General features: G+C 36.2%; 1 protein-coding gene across 1 annotated transcript in view; it reads left to right on the plus strand.

Annotated features, from left to right (window-relative positions):
* The window catches only part of LOC106870455 (clustered mitochondria protein homolog), a 68,816-nt gene that overhangs the window by 36,120 nt on the left and 15,196 nt on the right, over positions 1–17,500 (plus strand). The window contains exons 17-29 of the mRNA XM_014916556.2: positions 313–391; positions 1,494–1,599; positions 3,171–3,261; positions 4,577–4,673; positions 6,402–6,467; positions 7,152–7,213; positions 8,954–9,031; positions 11,269–11,339; positions 11,896–11,968; positions 12,563–12,724; positions 14,054–14,117; positions 15,742–15,832; positions 17,089–17,275. Of these exons, the coding sequence (XP_014772042.1) occupies positions 313–391; positions 1,494–1,599; positions 3,171–3,261; positions 4,577–4,673; positions 6,402–6,467; positions 7,152–7,213; positions 8,954–9,031; positions 11,269–11,339; positions 11,896–11,968; positions 12,563–12,724; positions 14,054–14,117; positions 15,742–15,832; positions 17,089–17,275 (1,227 nt within the window). The remainder of the gene's footprint in view (positions 1–312; positions 392–1,493; positions 1,600–3,170; positions 3,262–4,576; positions 4,674–6,401; positions 6,468–7,151; positions 7,214–8,953; positions 9,032–11,268; positions 11,340–11,895; positions 11,969–12,562; positions 12,725–14,053; positions 14,118–15,741; positions 15,833–17,088; positions 17,276–17,500) is intronic.

Here is a 17,500-nt window from a genome sequence, read left to right on the forward strand (position 1 = left end):
GGCACATAAAAGACACCATTTCGAGCGTGGCCGTTTTCATGCGGGTGACACGTAAAAGCACCCACTACACTCTCTGAGTGGTTGGCGTTAGGAAGGGCATCCAGCTGTAGAAACTCTGCCAAATCAGACTGGAGCCTGGTGTTGCCATCCGGTTTCACCAGTCCTCAGTCAAATCGTCCAACCCATGCTAGCATGGAAAGCGGACGTTAAACGATGATGATGATGATGATGATGATGACAGATAAATATTTTTTCCCTTCAAACGAAACACAATTTATGTTCTAAAACTGAGTAAATCTTTTTTTTTTCCAGGGTATTATTGGAAATGATCAACGACATTATGTTCTAGATCTTCTGAGAACATTTCCTCCTGATGTTAATTTTCTTCCAGGTAAGATGAATTTGGTCAGTGAAGTCTTGAGGTGAGATGAGGAGAATAAGTTTGTGTGAGGGGGTGGTAGTGGAGAGAGTAAAAGATCCAGAAGCTTGCTTCCCAACCAAGTGGTCTTGAGGTTTCACACCACTTTGGGCAAGTGTCTTCTACTATAGCACTGGGCCAACCAAAGCCTCATGAAGAGATTTGATAGATGGAAACAGAGAGAAGCTTATTTGTGTGTGTACATTGTGTATATGTACTCTTGTCTTCACACCATATGATGGTTGTAAACAAACATCACCAACATACAAGTGATGTTGTTTCCAATCTTCCATGGAAAGCATGTCTGGTGATATGGAAATACTACCTTATTTGGAAACAGGTGAGAGTTGGTGAACAGGAGTGTCATCCACCCAAATTCTATCTGACCCATGTAGTCACGGAAAAGTGGATGTTAAATGTGATGATGATACGCATGTGCATGCATATGTATATATATTTATGTTCCTATGTATCATCATCATTTAACATCCATTGTCCATGCTGGCATGGGTTGGATGATTTGACCAGGGCTGGCTGGTAATGGATGCTTTTACGTGCCACTAATGCAATTTTACTTGGCTTGATGGGTCTTCTCAAGCACAGTATAATGCCATATGGACTCGGTCATTGCCTCCGTAAGGCCCAGCACTCAAAAGGTGCTTTTTATGTGCCACTGGCACAGGTGCCAGTTATGGGACACCAGCATCAGCCATTTTCCAGGCCTTCCAGACCTGTTTCTTTGTTCTAATGGCCCTGTCTACAGCATTGTTCCACCACCATGTCACCCTAGGTCTGGATGGGACTTAGCATATATATGAATATATATGTATGCATACATATATACATATATATGTATAGATGCATATTCTTTATTAGCAGTATTGGTTCAGAATTGCATTTTGTATATCTTACTTAATGTGAATATGCTATACAAAGTCACAAAACTATAGTATACCTACACAAGTATACCTGGAATTAATGCTGGTGACAGTGATTAATGACTGCTTTTAAGATTTACCTGAAACTAAAAGCATTTTTAAAATCCATTCTAAAATCAAATTTTTTTTCTCTTCAGTTGATGAAAATGAATTGAGCAAAGAATTAAGGTCATATGGTTTTCCTCGTCCACATAAACATAAATTGGCCTGCTTACGCCAGGAATTAACAGAAGCATTTGTTGAGTAAGTATATGTTAACTTTTAAAATCCCATAATACTTTTCTCCAAATAAATTTTCTAATACCTGTATAAAATTCATAGAAATGTAACTATTGCATGAATTTGGATGAAGTTTGCTGATATGATGAATTGGTTGCTGGAGAACATTGTGAATAGGGTTTTTACCTGTTGTCATGTCATGTTCACCTGCCCAGATAGGTTTATTACAGTTAAATTGATGACATGTTGATATTTTCAATTATATTTATAAGATATCTGTTCCTGTTAATTGATTTCCTGTCTCTGAGCTGAATAAGACTTTTGTCATCTTGCAGCTACAGTAGTAGACACTTGCCCAAGGTGTCATGCAGAGGGACTGAACCTGGAAATATGTGATTGGGAAGTAAACTTCTTACCACACAGCTATACTTTTGCTTTGTTATCTCTACTTTTATCAACTGCACAATCCAATTACACTAACCAGTGTCTTGCAGTAGATTATCTTTTTAGTCCTGTCTGACAATTCTGTGTATTTGTGTCCTGTAACTTCGGTGGTTAATGGATCTATTTGGAAATTGATTAATACTTTTAGCACTGATATCATTAAAAAAAAAAGGATGAGGTACATTCTGTAAAGTGGAAGGGCATCCAGCCAGAGAAGCCATCGGAGCATGAGGCAGTCCTTGCACCCATCAGATCCTGTAAAAACCATCCAACCCATGCCAACATGGAACATCATCATCATCATCATCATCATCGTTTAACGTCCGCTTTCCATGCTAGCATGGGTTGGACGGCTTGACTGAGGACTGGCAAGCCAGAAGGCTGCACCAGGCTCCAATCTGATTTGGCAGAGATTATTATTATTATTATTATTATTATTATTATTGAATGTAGTCATTCTGATATTGTGGATATTCCAGTTGTTTGTCTTTAAAAAATATTTGGGTGTCTATAATATTGATGATTTTATTTGTCTGATTGTATCTTGACATTTCAATCCTGTTTTCTTTGCATTGTACGATTATTTCGACTCAGTCATTTGTTGAATGAAACAATAAATTAGACTATTATTTTGTTGTAAACTAATCAGTTATGTAAATATGGACACAATTGTTCAACCCTTTAGCATTTAAGTCATCCATACCCAGCCCAAATATTCTACTTATGTTCAAACTGGCAAGATATATCCTCTCACACCTACCCTACAATGTCATTCTAAAAGTAAACTTATTACATCATTGAAACCTCAAAGCTATGAGATAATGCAGGATTAATTTAAAAGAATGTGGATAAATAGGCATTACATTTGACAGAATAATCTGAATGCTGAAAGATTAACCTGGCCGCATTAAGTCCAAATATTCTACCCGTTTTATGTTAAAACTGACCAGATTCAGTTTCTCAAACTAACCCTACACTGTCATTGTAAAATTTAACAAATTTTGAAGTTAGAAGAAAATGCATGATTAATTCAAAACAATGTGAATAAATATTACATTTGACTGAGTAATCTGAATGTTAAAGGGTTAAGATATATTTAAGTATTTTTGTTGCAACAAATTCTTTAATGTTCTTTGGATATTATTTCTCAGAAACAGACACATGATATTTGTGAGGAATGCAGCATTGGAATTCAAAGCAAAAAGAGAAAAAACTGACAAACAGTCGGAAGATAAGAAACAGGTATTTTCTAAAATCTAATTCATTTTAAATAACTTTTGTCTTTTTTTTTCAAACTGGGGTTGATCTTTCGGTATGTTAAGAATGACGAATGACAGGAGTTAGAAAAGAGGACCAAAGAACAACAAGGGAAGACAGGGAAAATTATAAAAGAAAGATATCTGACAATTAGGTGCAATATAGACATGTGATCTTTGGTTCAGCCCCACTGTGTGACACCTGAGACAAGATTCTTCAAATATAGCTCCAGACTGACTAAAGCCTTGTAATTGGATTTGATAGAAGGAAATTGAAAGAAGCTTGTCATGTGTGTTTACACACACACACACAATTACTGAAACAAGTAAATGGTAAAAAGGTAAAATTAATTTTGGGTGGAAATGTTGTAAAGCTGAAATTTGATGTTGCGGAAGGAAAGTTCAAAGTTTGGAGATTATTTCTTGTCTATGCAGGAAATATCATTATGAAGATCTGCTAAAGGTATAAACCTGATACTTATTCTTTTGGATACTTTTGCCAAACTGCTAAGTTACAGGGACATATACAGACCAGTACTAGTTAAGTAATCACGGATACACACACACACACACGCACACACACACACACACACATGTGAACACTTAAGTGCAAAACAAGGTGGAAAAAATGATGCTTGAATATGAAAGGTAGAGTAATATGCTTTTATTAAAACTGCAAAATTATCACAAAAACTGTTACTCAGAGCTTCGTGTTTTTGTTTGTCGGACAGTTGTGATGAAAACTGTGTGTGTATGATAAGCTTCTTTGAGTTTCCTTCCACTAGATCCACTCAAGGCTTTAGTCAGCCCGGGGCTATAGCAGACAATACTTGCCCATGGTATCATACAGTGGGACTGAAACCCTGAATCTGGAACCATGTGGTTGGGGAGGCAAACTTCTTGCCACACCTGCATCAACGGGGAAAAATATGAGGATTGATAATTCAACAAATCTCTGTCCATCCAAGAAAAATGTGTGAATATTTTTTTTTCTAACATATCTCAGTAAAGAATACAAAGATTGATGTAACAAGAAATCTGAGATAAAGACACACTTTTGTCACATAGGTTGTCATTCACAAATTGCTCTCATAAATATACAAATAAATATAACAGTAATGATAGATAGATATGAAGAGTTGGCTCCAGTAGTATAAAAATTAGAAAACAATGTTAATCACATAATAATGTGGAACAAAGATGTAGATTATGTTGATCAGTTTCAAATGGTTAAAATAATAAATGATATTAATATTAAAGGTAGTGTTACATTAATATTCCTTCCTTTTGTCTTTTTCTAGGCAAATTCTGTGATAAAAACTGATTCCTTAACTGAAGAAAGTGCAACAGATGTAGTGAAAAAAATTGTTGAAGCACTTAATGGAAATAATGAAACATGTAAGTGTTTTATATATAAACAACATATTTTTACAGGGAGAAAAAAAAAAACATTAAAAGTATAAAAGATCAAATTATTGAGGGGGGCGTGGAAAGCCCATAAGTACCTCACCAAAGATACAAAGACAAAGAAAAAAAAGGGAGCAGAAGATGGGAAGGAGGGAGTAACAGGTTGTACACCCCAGGACAAATGGCGTGTTTAGTTGTGCCTAGCAGAGGTGCAGCAGACATGATTGTAAAGGTGTTGCCATGGAGAATGGCCAGTGACAGCCCACCTCAAGGGACTTGTTTCTCAGATTGGCTGCTGCAGCCACCCCACCATAAGGGACTCATTTCTTAGACAGGCTGCAGCTATCCCAATTTTGGAATGGAAATTGGCAGTGTGAGGTCCAAGAACATCTGAGGCACAAACTGATAGCAGCCAGTCAGGCTCCTGTATTTGTTAATTTTTCTCTTCTCTGAATTTCTGGAACCACCATTGACACTGGCTTATGCTTATTGTCTGATCCCCATATACTGCATTAATATTCCTTGTACTTTCCATTGTGTTGTTGCCTTTATTGAACTCGTATGCCATTGAAATGTAACCATTGAAATGTAACCATTGAAATGACAATGGCTATATAGTAATAGCGCAAGGACATGGACATAGAATTACTGGTGAACAAGGAATAATGAACTCCTTGTTCTTTTTAGAATGTCTGCCTAGGAAATGGATACTTTGGTTTAACCCTTTAGCCTTCACCTTATTCTATCAAAAATAATGCCTATTTATATCCACATTGGCTTGAATTAATCATGCATTATCTCATAGCTTTGAGATTTTGATAAGGACTTGATGGGGATGCTGGGGTTGGAGGAATCAGTGGAATGGTTGGCAAGGGCGAATGGAGTGCGGTGGTATAGGCATGTGTTGAGGAGGGGTGAGGAGCATGTTCTGAAGTGGGGGATAGTTTGAGGTAAATGGACAGTGAAAGTGAGATAGACTGAGGAAGATGTGGAGGAGGCGATTAGGAGGGTTGGTTTGAAAAAGGAGGATGCCCAAAACCTGGCGAGACGGTGTGAGGGCAGTTGCTATGGCATTGAGGTAGATCCAGCCACCCTCGTTAACGGGGACAAAACTCAGATTTAAAACACTTGATGATGATGATGATAACTGTTAAGTTTTAGAATGATATTGTAGGATAGGTGTGAGAGGCTGGATCTGGCAAGTTTCAGCATAAAATGGGGAGAATATTTTGGCTGGATGTGGCTGGTTTAAATGCTAAAGTGTTAAAATTTGAAGATCATTCAGTGTGAGGTCTTTCCAGCCAGTGCCAGGATACTGGGAGGGAAGTTGTCCTGTCTAAAAGGTGAGTGCAGTTCTGTGTATGCTTTGGTCACTGCTAATCACTGAGGAAAAAAGAAGTCCAGTGGTGATGAGAAGTTATGGAACTTAGAGGTTTGATTAACTGGAAGTATGTCATTGTAAACCTACAAGCATGTGACTTGGGGTATTGGTCACTTTTTTTCCAAACTATGGCAAAGGAAAGGCTGAGTGACTGAGCAGCCTTTTCCAAAGATAGCACAGCTCACCTGTTTATCTACATCAACTTAGAAATGGTGATCTAAATACAGTTTATCTAATTCTTTCTCTCTCTATCTTTCTACAGATGCTTGACTTTATCCTTTTTTTGTTTTTCTTAACCAGGAAAACATTTTTAAATGTATTTTTATCATTATTTTTAGTTGTTGAAAATGGAAAAGAAATTATAAAGAAGGCTGCTAGCTCTGTTGGTTCATTGTCTGATTCAGGTATGGTCATTTATTGTAATTTTTGTCTACTTGTCTCGCTCTCTGCTTGTCTTTCTATCATCAGCTGAAACTGTTAAAAGAATTAAAATAATTGCCTTTGATTGTTTAATATTTTTATACATTTATTGACCCTTTAGCATTCAGATTACTCAGTCAAATGTAATGTTTATTTATTCACATTGTTTGCCATTTATCATGCATTATCTTGTAGCTTCAAGATTTTGATGATGTGGCTGCCTACTTTTAGAATAACATTGTAGGATAGGTGTAAAAGGCTGGATCTGGCTAGTTTGAACATGAAATAGATGGAATATTTGGGCTGTATATGAGCCGCTTTAAATGTTAAAGAGCTGAAGTAAAATATATATGATCTGATTTGTTACTTCATATGTAGAAGGAATATTATTGGAAACTGTGTTACTCCTGGATTACAGTTAATAAGTTATTAAATTTTAAACTAATTTTTAATCAGATTACAGCTAATGAGTTATTAAATTTTAAACTAATTTTTAATCTTCTAACATGCAAATATTGAGAGTGTCAATGAAACTGTTTAGTGGAACCAGAGAAAAATAATGTTAGATAGTTTTGGTTGAGAAGATACAAGATAATCTGAAATAGTATTTTGTTTCCAATTATTAGTAGTTTCTAATATTGGTTCATTTGATTTTCATATTTTTCTAGAATTTTCAATTGCATTTAACCCAGATGTATTTCAACCACATGTAAATCATACAGATGCTGATGTAAGTTTGTTTTTTCTCTTATTTTCAAAACTGCATTTAAGTGTGAGACTAGCTTGGAGTAATAACATATAATGTGTGTGTGTGTGCATGTGTGTAAAATAAACAATTTTAGTGAATTGACAATCCAGATGTTAAATTCTTGATATGATTGCTTCTAGTTTATTTAAATGATCTTAAAAATCTCTGAGCTTCAATTTGTGATAATACTGCATATAACAAAGGACAGTATTGTCATCAGCTTATTGGAGTTCTGTTGTGTATGTGTTGGATGTTTAGATACTTTCTTTCTCTCCCCTATACCTCTTTCAGGACACATTCTTGTGTGAAATCTGTGGAGAAAACTATGGAAGCTGGTCAAGTATTTATTGCTTATGAATGTGTGTGTGTGTGTGTGAGAGAGAGAGAGATTATGAATGTCTATTGTCTTTGAATTGATAGTTTTCATATCCTGTTGAGCATCATCATCATTATTTAACGTCTGTTTTCCATGCTGGCATGGGTTGGACGGTTCGACTGGGGTCTGGCAAGCCAGGAGTCTGCACCAGATCCCAGTCTGATTTGGCAGTGTTTCTCCAGCTGGATGCCCTTCCTTATGCCAACCACTCCGAGAGTGTAGTGGGTGCTTTTTACATGCCAGTGGCACAGGGGCCAGAGGAGCTGGCATCAACCACGATCAGATGGTGCTTTTTACATGCCACTGGCACTGGCATTGGCCACATTCGGATAGTGCTTTTTACGTGCTACTGGCACGGGGCTCCCAACTAAAATTTCCATTTGATTTGATTTTGATATTGCTGATGTTGATGTACTTGACTCAATAGGTCTCCTCAAGCATGGCATGTCACCCTACAATCCAAAGTACTTTTGAGTGGGCTGGTTATGTGACACTGGTGTAGTTTACAGCTGTGACTCACTTTATTTGCCAGGTCTTCTCAGTCACAGCATATCTCCAGAGGTCTCAGTCTTTTGTCATTGCCTCTGTGAGGCCCAACGTTTGAAGGTCATGCTTCACCACCTCATCCCATGTTATCCTGGGTCTCCCTCTACCCCAGATTCCTTCCACTATGAGAGTGGCACTTCTTCACACGGCTCTCCTCATCCATCTGCAGTACATGACCATACCAACGCAAACGTCTCCCTTGCATGCCACATCCGATGCTGCTTATGTCTAACATTTCTCTCAGAGCGCTTACACTCTGTCATGTGTGCTCACTGACAATACACATCCAGTGGATCATGCTAGCTTTATTTCTTTCAAGCCTACACATGTCTTCAGCAGTCATGGCCCATGTTTCACTGCCGTGAAGCATGGCAGTTTGCACACACGCATCGTACAATCTACCTTTCAATGTGAGCAAGAGGCCCTTTGTCACCAGTAGAGGTAGGAGCTTTCTGAACTTTGCCCAGGTTATTCTTTATTCTAGTGGTACCACTTTCTGAGCATCCACCCCCACTACAGACTTGGTCCCCTAGGTAGCGGAAGCTATCAACTATTTCTAGTTTCTCCCTCTGGCATATGACGGAGTCTGTTTTCTGAGCATCTGTGGTGTTTATTGCCCCTGTGCATCTGCTGCACACAAAAGCTATTTTCCTGGTTAATCTTCCTTTGATGTTGCTGCACCTCATATATGTCCACTGGGTACATCTTATGGAGTTTCTACCTACACCTTTTGTTTTATATTATATTTAGCAATCTTATTCTAAAAGCTTGAATGATTTTAAAAGTTGTTTTCTTTGTAGGATCATCAATTAGGAAAAGAAAAACAATTAGTGAAAGATGCTGCAGAATTTCTTGTATTGCACCATATTCCATCTTTTGTGAGTAATCCTCAATTGTTTTGTGATATTATTGTAGATAGACTTCTCTCTCTCTCTCTCTCTCTCTCTTTCTCTTTCTCTCTCTCTCTCTCTCTTTCTCTTTCTCTTTCTCTCTCTCTCTCTCTCTCTCTCTCTCTCTCTCTCTCCTTTTACTTGTTTCGGTCATTTGACTGCGGCCATGCTGGAGCACCGCTTTTAGTCGAGCAAATCGACCCCAGGACTTATTCTTTGTAAGCCTGGTACTTATTCTATCACTCTCTTGCCAAACCGCTAAGTTATGGGGATGTAAACACACCAACATTGGTTGTCAAGCAACAGTGGGAGGGACATACACACCTACACTCATATATATATATATATATATATATATATACACACAATGGGCTTATTTCAGTTTCCATCTACCAAATCCACTCACTAGACTTTGGTCAGCTCAAGGTTATAGCAGAAGACATTTGCCCAAGGTACCACGCAGTGGGACTGAACCTGGAACCATGTGGTTGGGAAGCAAGCTTCTTATCACACAGCCATGCCTGTGCCTATATATCATCATCATCATCGTTTAACGTCCGCTTTCCATGCTAGCATGGCTTGGACAATTTGACTGAGGACTAGTGAACCAGAAGGCTGCACCAGGCTCCAATCATATCTGGCAGAGTTTCTACAGCTGGATGCCCTTCCTAACGCCAACAGGATGCCCTTAAAGTAACAACAAAAGAATGAGATCCTGATATTAGATAAATAGAGGATCATATGTTATAATTTAGAACAAACAGTAAAAAGTTGTCATTATAGTGCTCGGAGTGAAGAGCTACGATGCATTCTCGTTGGCTATTAATGGTAACAAACGCTATGAAAAAAAACCGTTGAATACAAGGGAAGTTACTCTAATAGATAGAAAAAGGAAAAAGATAGAAAATACACGCAACCATATTTTCATAATACATAGACATAAACCTCCTGCGTTCACGACATCTGCATATGTACACATTCACACATGTATATGTACATGCACATACACACACGTGTATGTACATGTATAGTAATTTTATAAGACAATTCTAATCTAGCAAAAATGAAATGTATTTAATAAAATTTCGTGGACAAGTTCTCTGTAAGCTTTCTTCTAAGGTTATTCTGTGACTCCACCTTCAGCTGCGATGATTGTTTCAATGCAGAACCAGAATAGTTTACAAGCCTACACTGAATAGCTTTTACTTCAACTGGATAATGACAGCCTTCAGTGGAGCTATGGTGTTGTGAGGATGTTGATTAGTCTCCCTTTAAACAACACTCCAAACGTAGCAGTCCATAGCAAGTTTGGAGTTACATTATCATAAAATTACTGAGACCCTGTGGAAATATATGATATGACTTTCTTTACTCACAATTTCTACAAACTCTGAGGACATCAGAAGCATCTGTACATAGCCATCTCTCATTTCTCTTGTTAGATTTTGGGTCTTGGTGAACCAAAGCATGCCATGTTTGTGGAGGGGTTTTAATCTTGGCATGGATCAAATGGGTTTCTGTGTCTTTGCAGAATTGGTCTCCCCTCAATACAGACGACTTGTATTGAATGTCCACTCTGACACCAGAAGTTCTTTGGTGATGGCCCTTATTGATTTTCTGGGATCCATATCAATAAGGTTGGATGAGTTACTGTTTCCTGATAGTTCATTGAGAATGAAGTGTATCAAAGAAGGAGGGGGGACCCCTAAACATTCTCACGAGGGGCTTCCAATTCCATCTGAACTTTGTATACCAAAGATCTTGCAACATATAAAATGTTGTTTCTCACATACACACATGGCAATAATGACTTTCATTTCTTGTATTTTGTCTGCCATAGGAAAATCCTTTTAATTGGTTTGAAGAGAGTAATGTATTGATAATTGTCCACAAATACCACTTACACACTGCATATATGTGTATGTTTGTGTGTCTATAAGGGGATGCTGAGAAGTTCCTGGTTTTGGGTAAAAGAAAATACAGGAGGATCAGTTAATTATGATTTTATTCAACATATTCCCCTCTCAGATTCACCCACTTATTGCAGTGGCCCTTCAGTTTTTCTTGGAAGGTTGAGCCTCCAACCAGGCCTTTTGTGGTACCCTTAAAGTGAGGAATTTTTCAGCACCTCCTCATGTATGTGTGTGTGTGTGTATATATACATACATATGTACGTACGTAGAGAGAGACAGATATTGACTTCATTTCATTCATTTATTTTTCAGGTAAATGATTGTCTGGACCACACTACATCAATTATTGATGGAACCTCTTTAACAGATGCTATGCATCATCGGTATGTACCAGTTTTCTTTATTACTTTATATTATCCCTGTAACTCACAACATTCCACTCTTGTTTGCTTGATTTTTATTTTCCCATGCTTCAAAGCAACTGGGTCTTTGCACCTTTGGAATTTACTTCAGTATATATTTTTGCACCCGTGAAGAAACAGTCAGGTCATCTGTTGGTGATATTTGGGTCATTAATCCAGCTCATTTGGTTGAATGGTGGGAGTTGTAGGCTATTGGCATAAGTCAGAAATTAAAAGGATGAAAAGCTGGGGGTTTTTTTATTTTTTTTTTTTTGTAGGGGAGCTACATGGCTACCCACATAGAGGAGAGAGAGAGTGAAAAATGAATCGGCAGTAGCTGGAGAAAGGCAAAAAGTGGTGATGAGGTGTGTAGGGGCACCATTCAAAGAATTGTTCTTCCTTTATTTAACCATATTTTTTAACTTCTTTTCATCTCAACACAAATCTTACTTTTAGTTTAGTTTATATGATAAAATTTTGTAAACACTGATGGATAAAACGTTTTTGTATGATTTTAATTTTTCGCTTTGTTTTACAGAGGAATTAATATACGATACCTGGGATGTGTAGCTGATACAATTTCTAAATATCCTCAAATATCTTACCTGTATGTGAGTATCAAAAATACTTATAATCTTAATGTGGATAATATTGATTAAAAACTTCCTAATTATTTCTTTCTTATTCTAGAAACACTTAGATCTTAATTACTATTTTCAACAACAAAATAAAAAGTAAACAAACACTTTTCTAATATCTTATCAAATAAGGCAGTGAGCTGGCAGAATTGTAACTGTGCTGCAAAAAATTCCAGTCGAATACTGGGATTGATATAATCAACTTGCCTCTGTCCTGAAATTGCCAGCCTTGTACCAAAATTTGAGAAAAAATATTTATTAATATGCATATTATTAACATTAATATTAATATGCATTTCAGCTCAAAAGCTGAGGCCATGCTGGGGCAAACTATTTTTTGTTTTTAATGTGATATTTTTTCATTTTTAGTAGTATTGACAGTAAAATAATGCTTTGGAGAATTTAGTTTTGTAGTTCAGCTTTGTTCGGTTTCTATCTAAACCAGTATTTTATATTTAGTTTTTGTTTTTACTTTCCAGAAGTAGAAAGAACAATGAATATTCCTCTTGTGTTCCATAAACTTACTATATCACTTTCATTAATGGAGTGTTTTAATCAATTTTACAGACAATTGCTGTTGCAGAATTGGTATGTTTGTCTGCAAAACACACTTTCAAGGCATATATGCAAGGAGTTGCTCAGATGCATTTGTCATCATCTCTTAGCCATTTTCTTAACTGTTTTCTCGGATCCTTCCAGTCACCCAATGCACAAGTAGCAATTGAAGATGTGAGTAAAACAATTCTGTCCTTTTCGTCAGAAATTAATCAAATAATACAATCTTTTTAAGCTTTATTGCTTCTATATTGTAATCTAAATTAAAATTAGAATTTTGAAAAAATCAAAATAGTTTTAATAATTTGATTTTACTAATAATTTAAACTAATAATCAGTACATTGTCAAATGATGTTCTAGTAAATACGATCATCTTTCTTGAGAAATACAACCCTAACAAGAAAACCTTCATCATCATCATCATCATCATTTAACGTCTGCTTTCCATGCTAGCATGGGTTGGACGATTTGACTGAGGACTGGTGAACCAGATGGTTACACCAGGCTCCAATCTGATCTGGCAGAGTTTCTACAGCTGGATGCCCTTCTTAACGCTAACCACTCTGAGAGTGTAGTGGGTGCTTTTACATGCCACCGGCATGAAGGCCAGTCAGTGGGTACTGGCAACGGCCACGCTCAAAATGGTGTATTTTACGTGCCACCTGCACAGGAGCCAGTCCAGCGGCAATGGCAACGATTTCACTCGAATGTCTTTACACGTACTACCTGCACAAGTGCCAGGAAGGCGACGCTGGGCACAGGTGCCATCACGATTTCGCTTTCGCGTGCCCCAAAGGTCTTCGCAAGCCGGCTCCGTAATTTGCTCATTAAACCTATTCAGTCTACATTGTTTCCATTTCAAAACTAAATATCTAAATTAAGTCATCGATGTTAAATCTTAAATCATAACTTGGAATTACAATACATTTAGATGAATTGCTTTAAATTCTTGACCATATTACTGATTGCTTATTATAGGTGGATGGTTCTTAATATTAATTCTTTTAGTTCCTGTCAGTCAGTTATAACTTTCAATTTAATTTGTGAATCGGACTGGGTGGTGGTGTTTTCTTAAGCAAAACACTTCATTTCACATTGTTTCGGTTTCCATTCAGCTGGCAAAAATGAGTAACCCTGTGACAGACAGGCTAATATGTTATAATCTTGGTCGGTTATATGCCACAGAAACCGGGTATTTGGCTCTACAAGTTTTTGGATTCAAGACAGCAATGCCCAAGGGACTGGACATTACATCTAGTTAAATCAATGTACTTGTTTCATTTATTCATATACTGTAATGTTATTTTCTTTTTAACATTCTTGTATTACATACAAAAACAATTGTAAAAAAACTTACACCATATTCAAAGTCCTTGTTCTTACTGCAGGAATCACAGGCAACACACACTTTGTCTTGATTTATTCAAATTGCTGAATAATTAAAGAAAATAATTCACTGCATATTTTCATATTTGATAGAATTCTTCATATTCTTTATTTAGCTTCAAAAGAATTCTAAAAAGAGGAATAAAAGGAAAAACAAAAGTGGAATTCTCTATGTTCCAGGTATGCTTGCTCTGATTTTATAAATTTGTCTTAAAACTATAAATTAATGATTTTTTAAAACTATAGCCAAATTAATTTGTTTTTCTCTTCAAGGTAGAATTATCATCTTTGATTGAATGGGACCGGAGAAAATCCTGTTATTTCAAATGTACTCCAATGTTTATTGGTTTAAGAAACTGAATTCATTCATAAAGAGGTTTAACTGCCAAAAGAGAGTTAAATGTGTTGATCTGTGATCACAGCATCAAACACTATGACAGTTAATATTGTCTTTTGTATGTGCTCATTTTATTTGCCTCAAACAACCCAATTTTGAAAATAAGTACTACTTTAATTTTACACAATTTCATTATTTGTTTTAACAATAATAGATGTCAATGGTTTGGATTTCTCTTTTAGAAAATTACACTAGTCAAAGGAATAATTTGGAAATTCATGTAAAATCTTTGATAAACTTCATACAAGTTGTGGTGCTGATTAAAACAGTTGTATCAAATTTAAAAAGTATCATTTAAAAAGTAGATTCATTAGAATTGTTATTAATTTATTCATTGTTTGTGTGTTCATTTCATCCTGGCTGTGGTTTACAATTTGATAGAATAATCTCAATGTTAACGGGTTAAAGTTGGAGTGTTTTGGTTCTGATGTGTTTGTAGTTGAGTTAGCAATATTGTTAAAATAGAGTTGCCACAACCTCTGCTTGTAACACATTCAATTGTCTTGCTTAAGTTGTAGAGAGCAATAAGAGCTAGAATTATAAAAAGTATTGGGGGTTTTGCTTGAGAAATAAGAAAATACTGAAGGAAATATGTCATAGGAAAGAAATAAGAATAAAAAAAATATAACTAATGATAAAATGATAATGGTTTCAAATTTTGGCACGAGGTTAGTATTTTTGGGTGAAGGGGTAAGTCAGTTACACTGACCCCAGTGTTTCACTGGTACTTATTTTATCAACCCTGAAAGGATGAAAAGCAAAGCTGGCTTTGGTGGGATTTGAACTCAGAACATGAAGACAGACAAAATGCTACTAAGCATTTTGCCCAGCTTGCTAATGATTCTGCCAGCTCACTGCCTTTAGTGGTAAAATAATATTGAAACTAATATTCTTTTCTACTCTAGGCACAAGGACCAAAATTTTTGGGGTTGGGGGCCAGTCGATTAGATCAACCTCAGTACACAACTGGTACTTAATTTATCGATCCCGAAAGGATGAAAGGCAAAGTCGACCTCGGCAGAATTTGAACTCAAAACGTAAAAACACATGAAATACCGCTAAGCATTTCACCTGGTGTGCTAACGTTTCTTATTTCTTTATTGCCCACAAGGGCTACACACAGAGGGGACAGACAAGGACAGACAAACAGATTAAGTCGATTATATCGACCCCAGTTCATAACTGGTACTTATTTAATCAACCCCGAAAGGATGAAAGGCAAAGTCGACCTTGGCGGAATTTGAACTCAGAATTTAACGGCTGATGAAATACCACAAAGCATTTCGCCCAGCATGCTAACGATTCGGCCAGCTCGCCGCCTTCAATATTGAAAAATATTAACAATCTTTTGTATTTTTGTATATGTTAACCCTATACCTTACCTAAGTTCTTTCTATCTGTCTCCAGATAACACGGAATGGTTAAATGAGACTCCAAAAAGTTTGTGGAAGCGCATTGTCAATGACGTACACGAGTATTATCATTTTACTTTAGAAAGGTATGAGCAACTTTTCTATTCTCTTTAATTACACTAAATTAAAACTTATTAAGTTAGAATTTTTACTTAATTTTACATAAAATAAATATCAGATTAGGTTTCACTTTGACCACTTCTTTTCTCAAGAAATGGCATCTTTGGCTTTCCTTCTATATTAACCTTTCACAGTTCAATATAAATATCAACTTCCTCATCCAGTCTAACCTATGAATTGACTATTGAAGAATTCCAATATTTTATAGATTAATATAATCATCACATCAATGAGATAAACTAAACAAGTAGCAAAACTGTTAGTAGTTTGCATTCCGTCACCAATTTTCTGACTATGGCCAAATTGCTTCTCATATTCGATCAGTCTTCCTAGCTATGTGTTGACAGCGCTAAGGCATAAACTTTGACATTTTCCTTTGCATATGGATTCAAGTTCATCTGTTTCTTGGAAAGACTATCAGAACAATTATTTATTTCATTACTTAATCAGGAAGGAAGAGAAGTCCTCGTGATTCATTAGAGGACCTTTAAAACTGGTGGAAAAGAGAAGAAACCTTGCTCCTTTTGCTTGCATCAGAGTGAGGACCCTGGTAAAAGTACCCAGGAATTAGATGTTTGCATAAACCCTCCTGCCGAAATTACTGACCTTGTGCCAAGATTTGAAACCAGTATTTTTCTTACACAATTGGTAATTAATATCTGTGGGCTGGGGAATCAATCATCATCATCATCATTGGAAAGCGGACATTAAACGATGATGATGATTGATTCCCCAGCCCACAGATATTAATTACCAATTGTGTAAGAAAAATACTGGTTTCGAATCTTGGCACAAGGCCAGTAATTTCGGTGGGAGGGTTAAGTCATTACATTGATCCCAGTGTTCAACTGTTATTTTATTGACCTCAAAATGATGACAGTCAACCTTGATGGAATTTGATTAATAATAACAATAATAATATTGACCACACTGATCTCACCAGTTTTGGAGAATCTATGAAGATCATGGACGCAGTGCCTTCCTTCAAATCAGTTAAAACAAAATATACAAGTCATTGTAATCCTTGTCATCCTAGGTAGACTTAGGCACATAATTATTGGTTTTTCCTTGTAAGCAACACAAACATTGTTGATTAATATAAACATACCAGGCATTAACCTAGAATGGTAAATAAATCTATTTTTTTAAGATATAGCAAATTTATTAATTTTACTATTATTATTATTGATGATTTTTTTTTGTTTTTTGTTTTTCTTTCTAGTGACTCTGTGGATTCACTTGTAGAAAAGTATGGCATACAAAAAATATCCTTGTTGCGGTCCATTTGCAGGAAATGTGGAATTCAAATTCTGTTAAAAGATTATAACTTTGACACTAAGAACAAACAAAGCTTTTTTGAGGATGATATTGTAAATGTATTTCCTGTCATTAAATGTGTCCATCCAAAGGTTTGGTTCTTTCTAAATATATTTTTTAAATATTTTGTTTCTTAAATACCTCCCCACACACACAGCCCTACAGCTTTTTATGTTGTTTTCACTGTCCAATTTTTCCTGTCTTGGTTTGTGTTTGCTATCTTGGAATCCTCTGTTTAGTGGGTTAATCCACTACTCAGGAAGAAACTATTCTAAGAGTGTGTCCTGCCTTATCTTCGAAGCACCTACTTTTAGAAT

This window comes from Octopus bimaculoides, chromosome 16 (genome assembly GCF_001194135.2).
Source record: "Octopus bimaculoides isolate UCB-OBI-ISO-001 chromosome 16, ASM119413v2, whole genome shotgun sequence".
NCBI classification, from domain to species: Eukaryota; Metazoa; Mollusca; class Cephalopoda; order Octopoda; family Octopodidae; genus Octopus; species Octopus bimaculoides.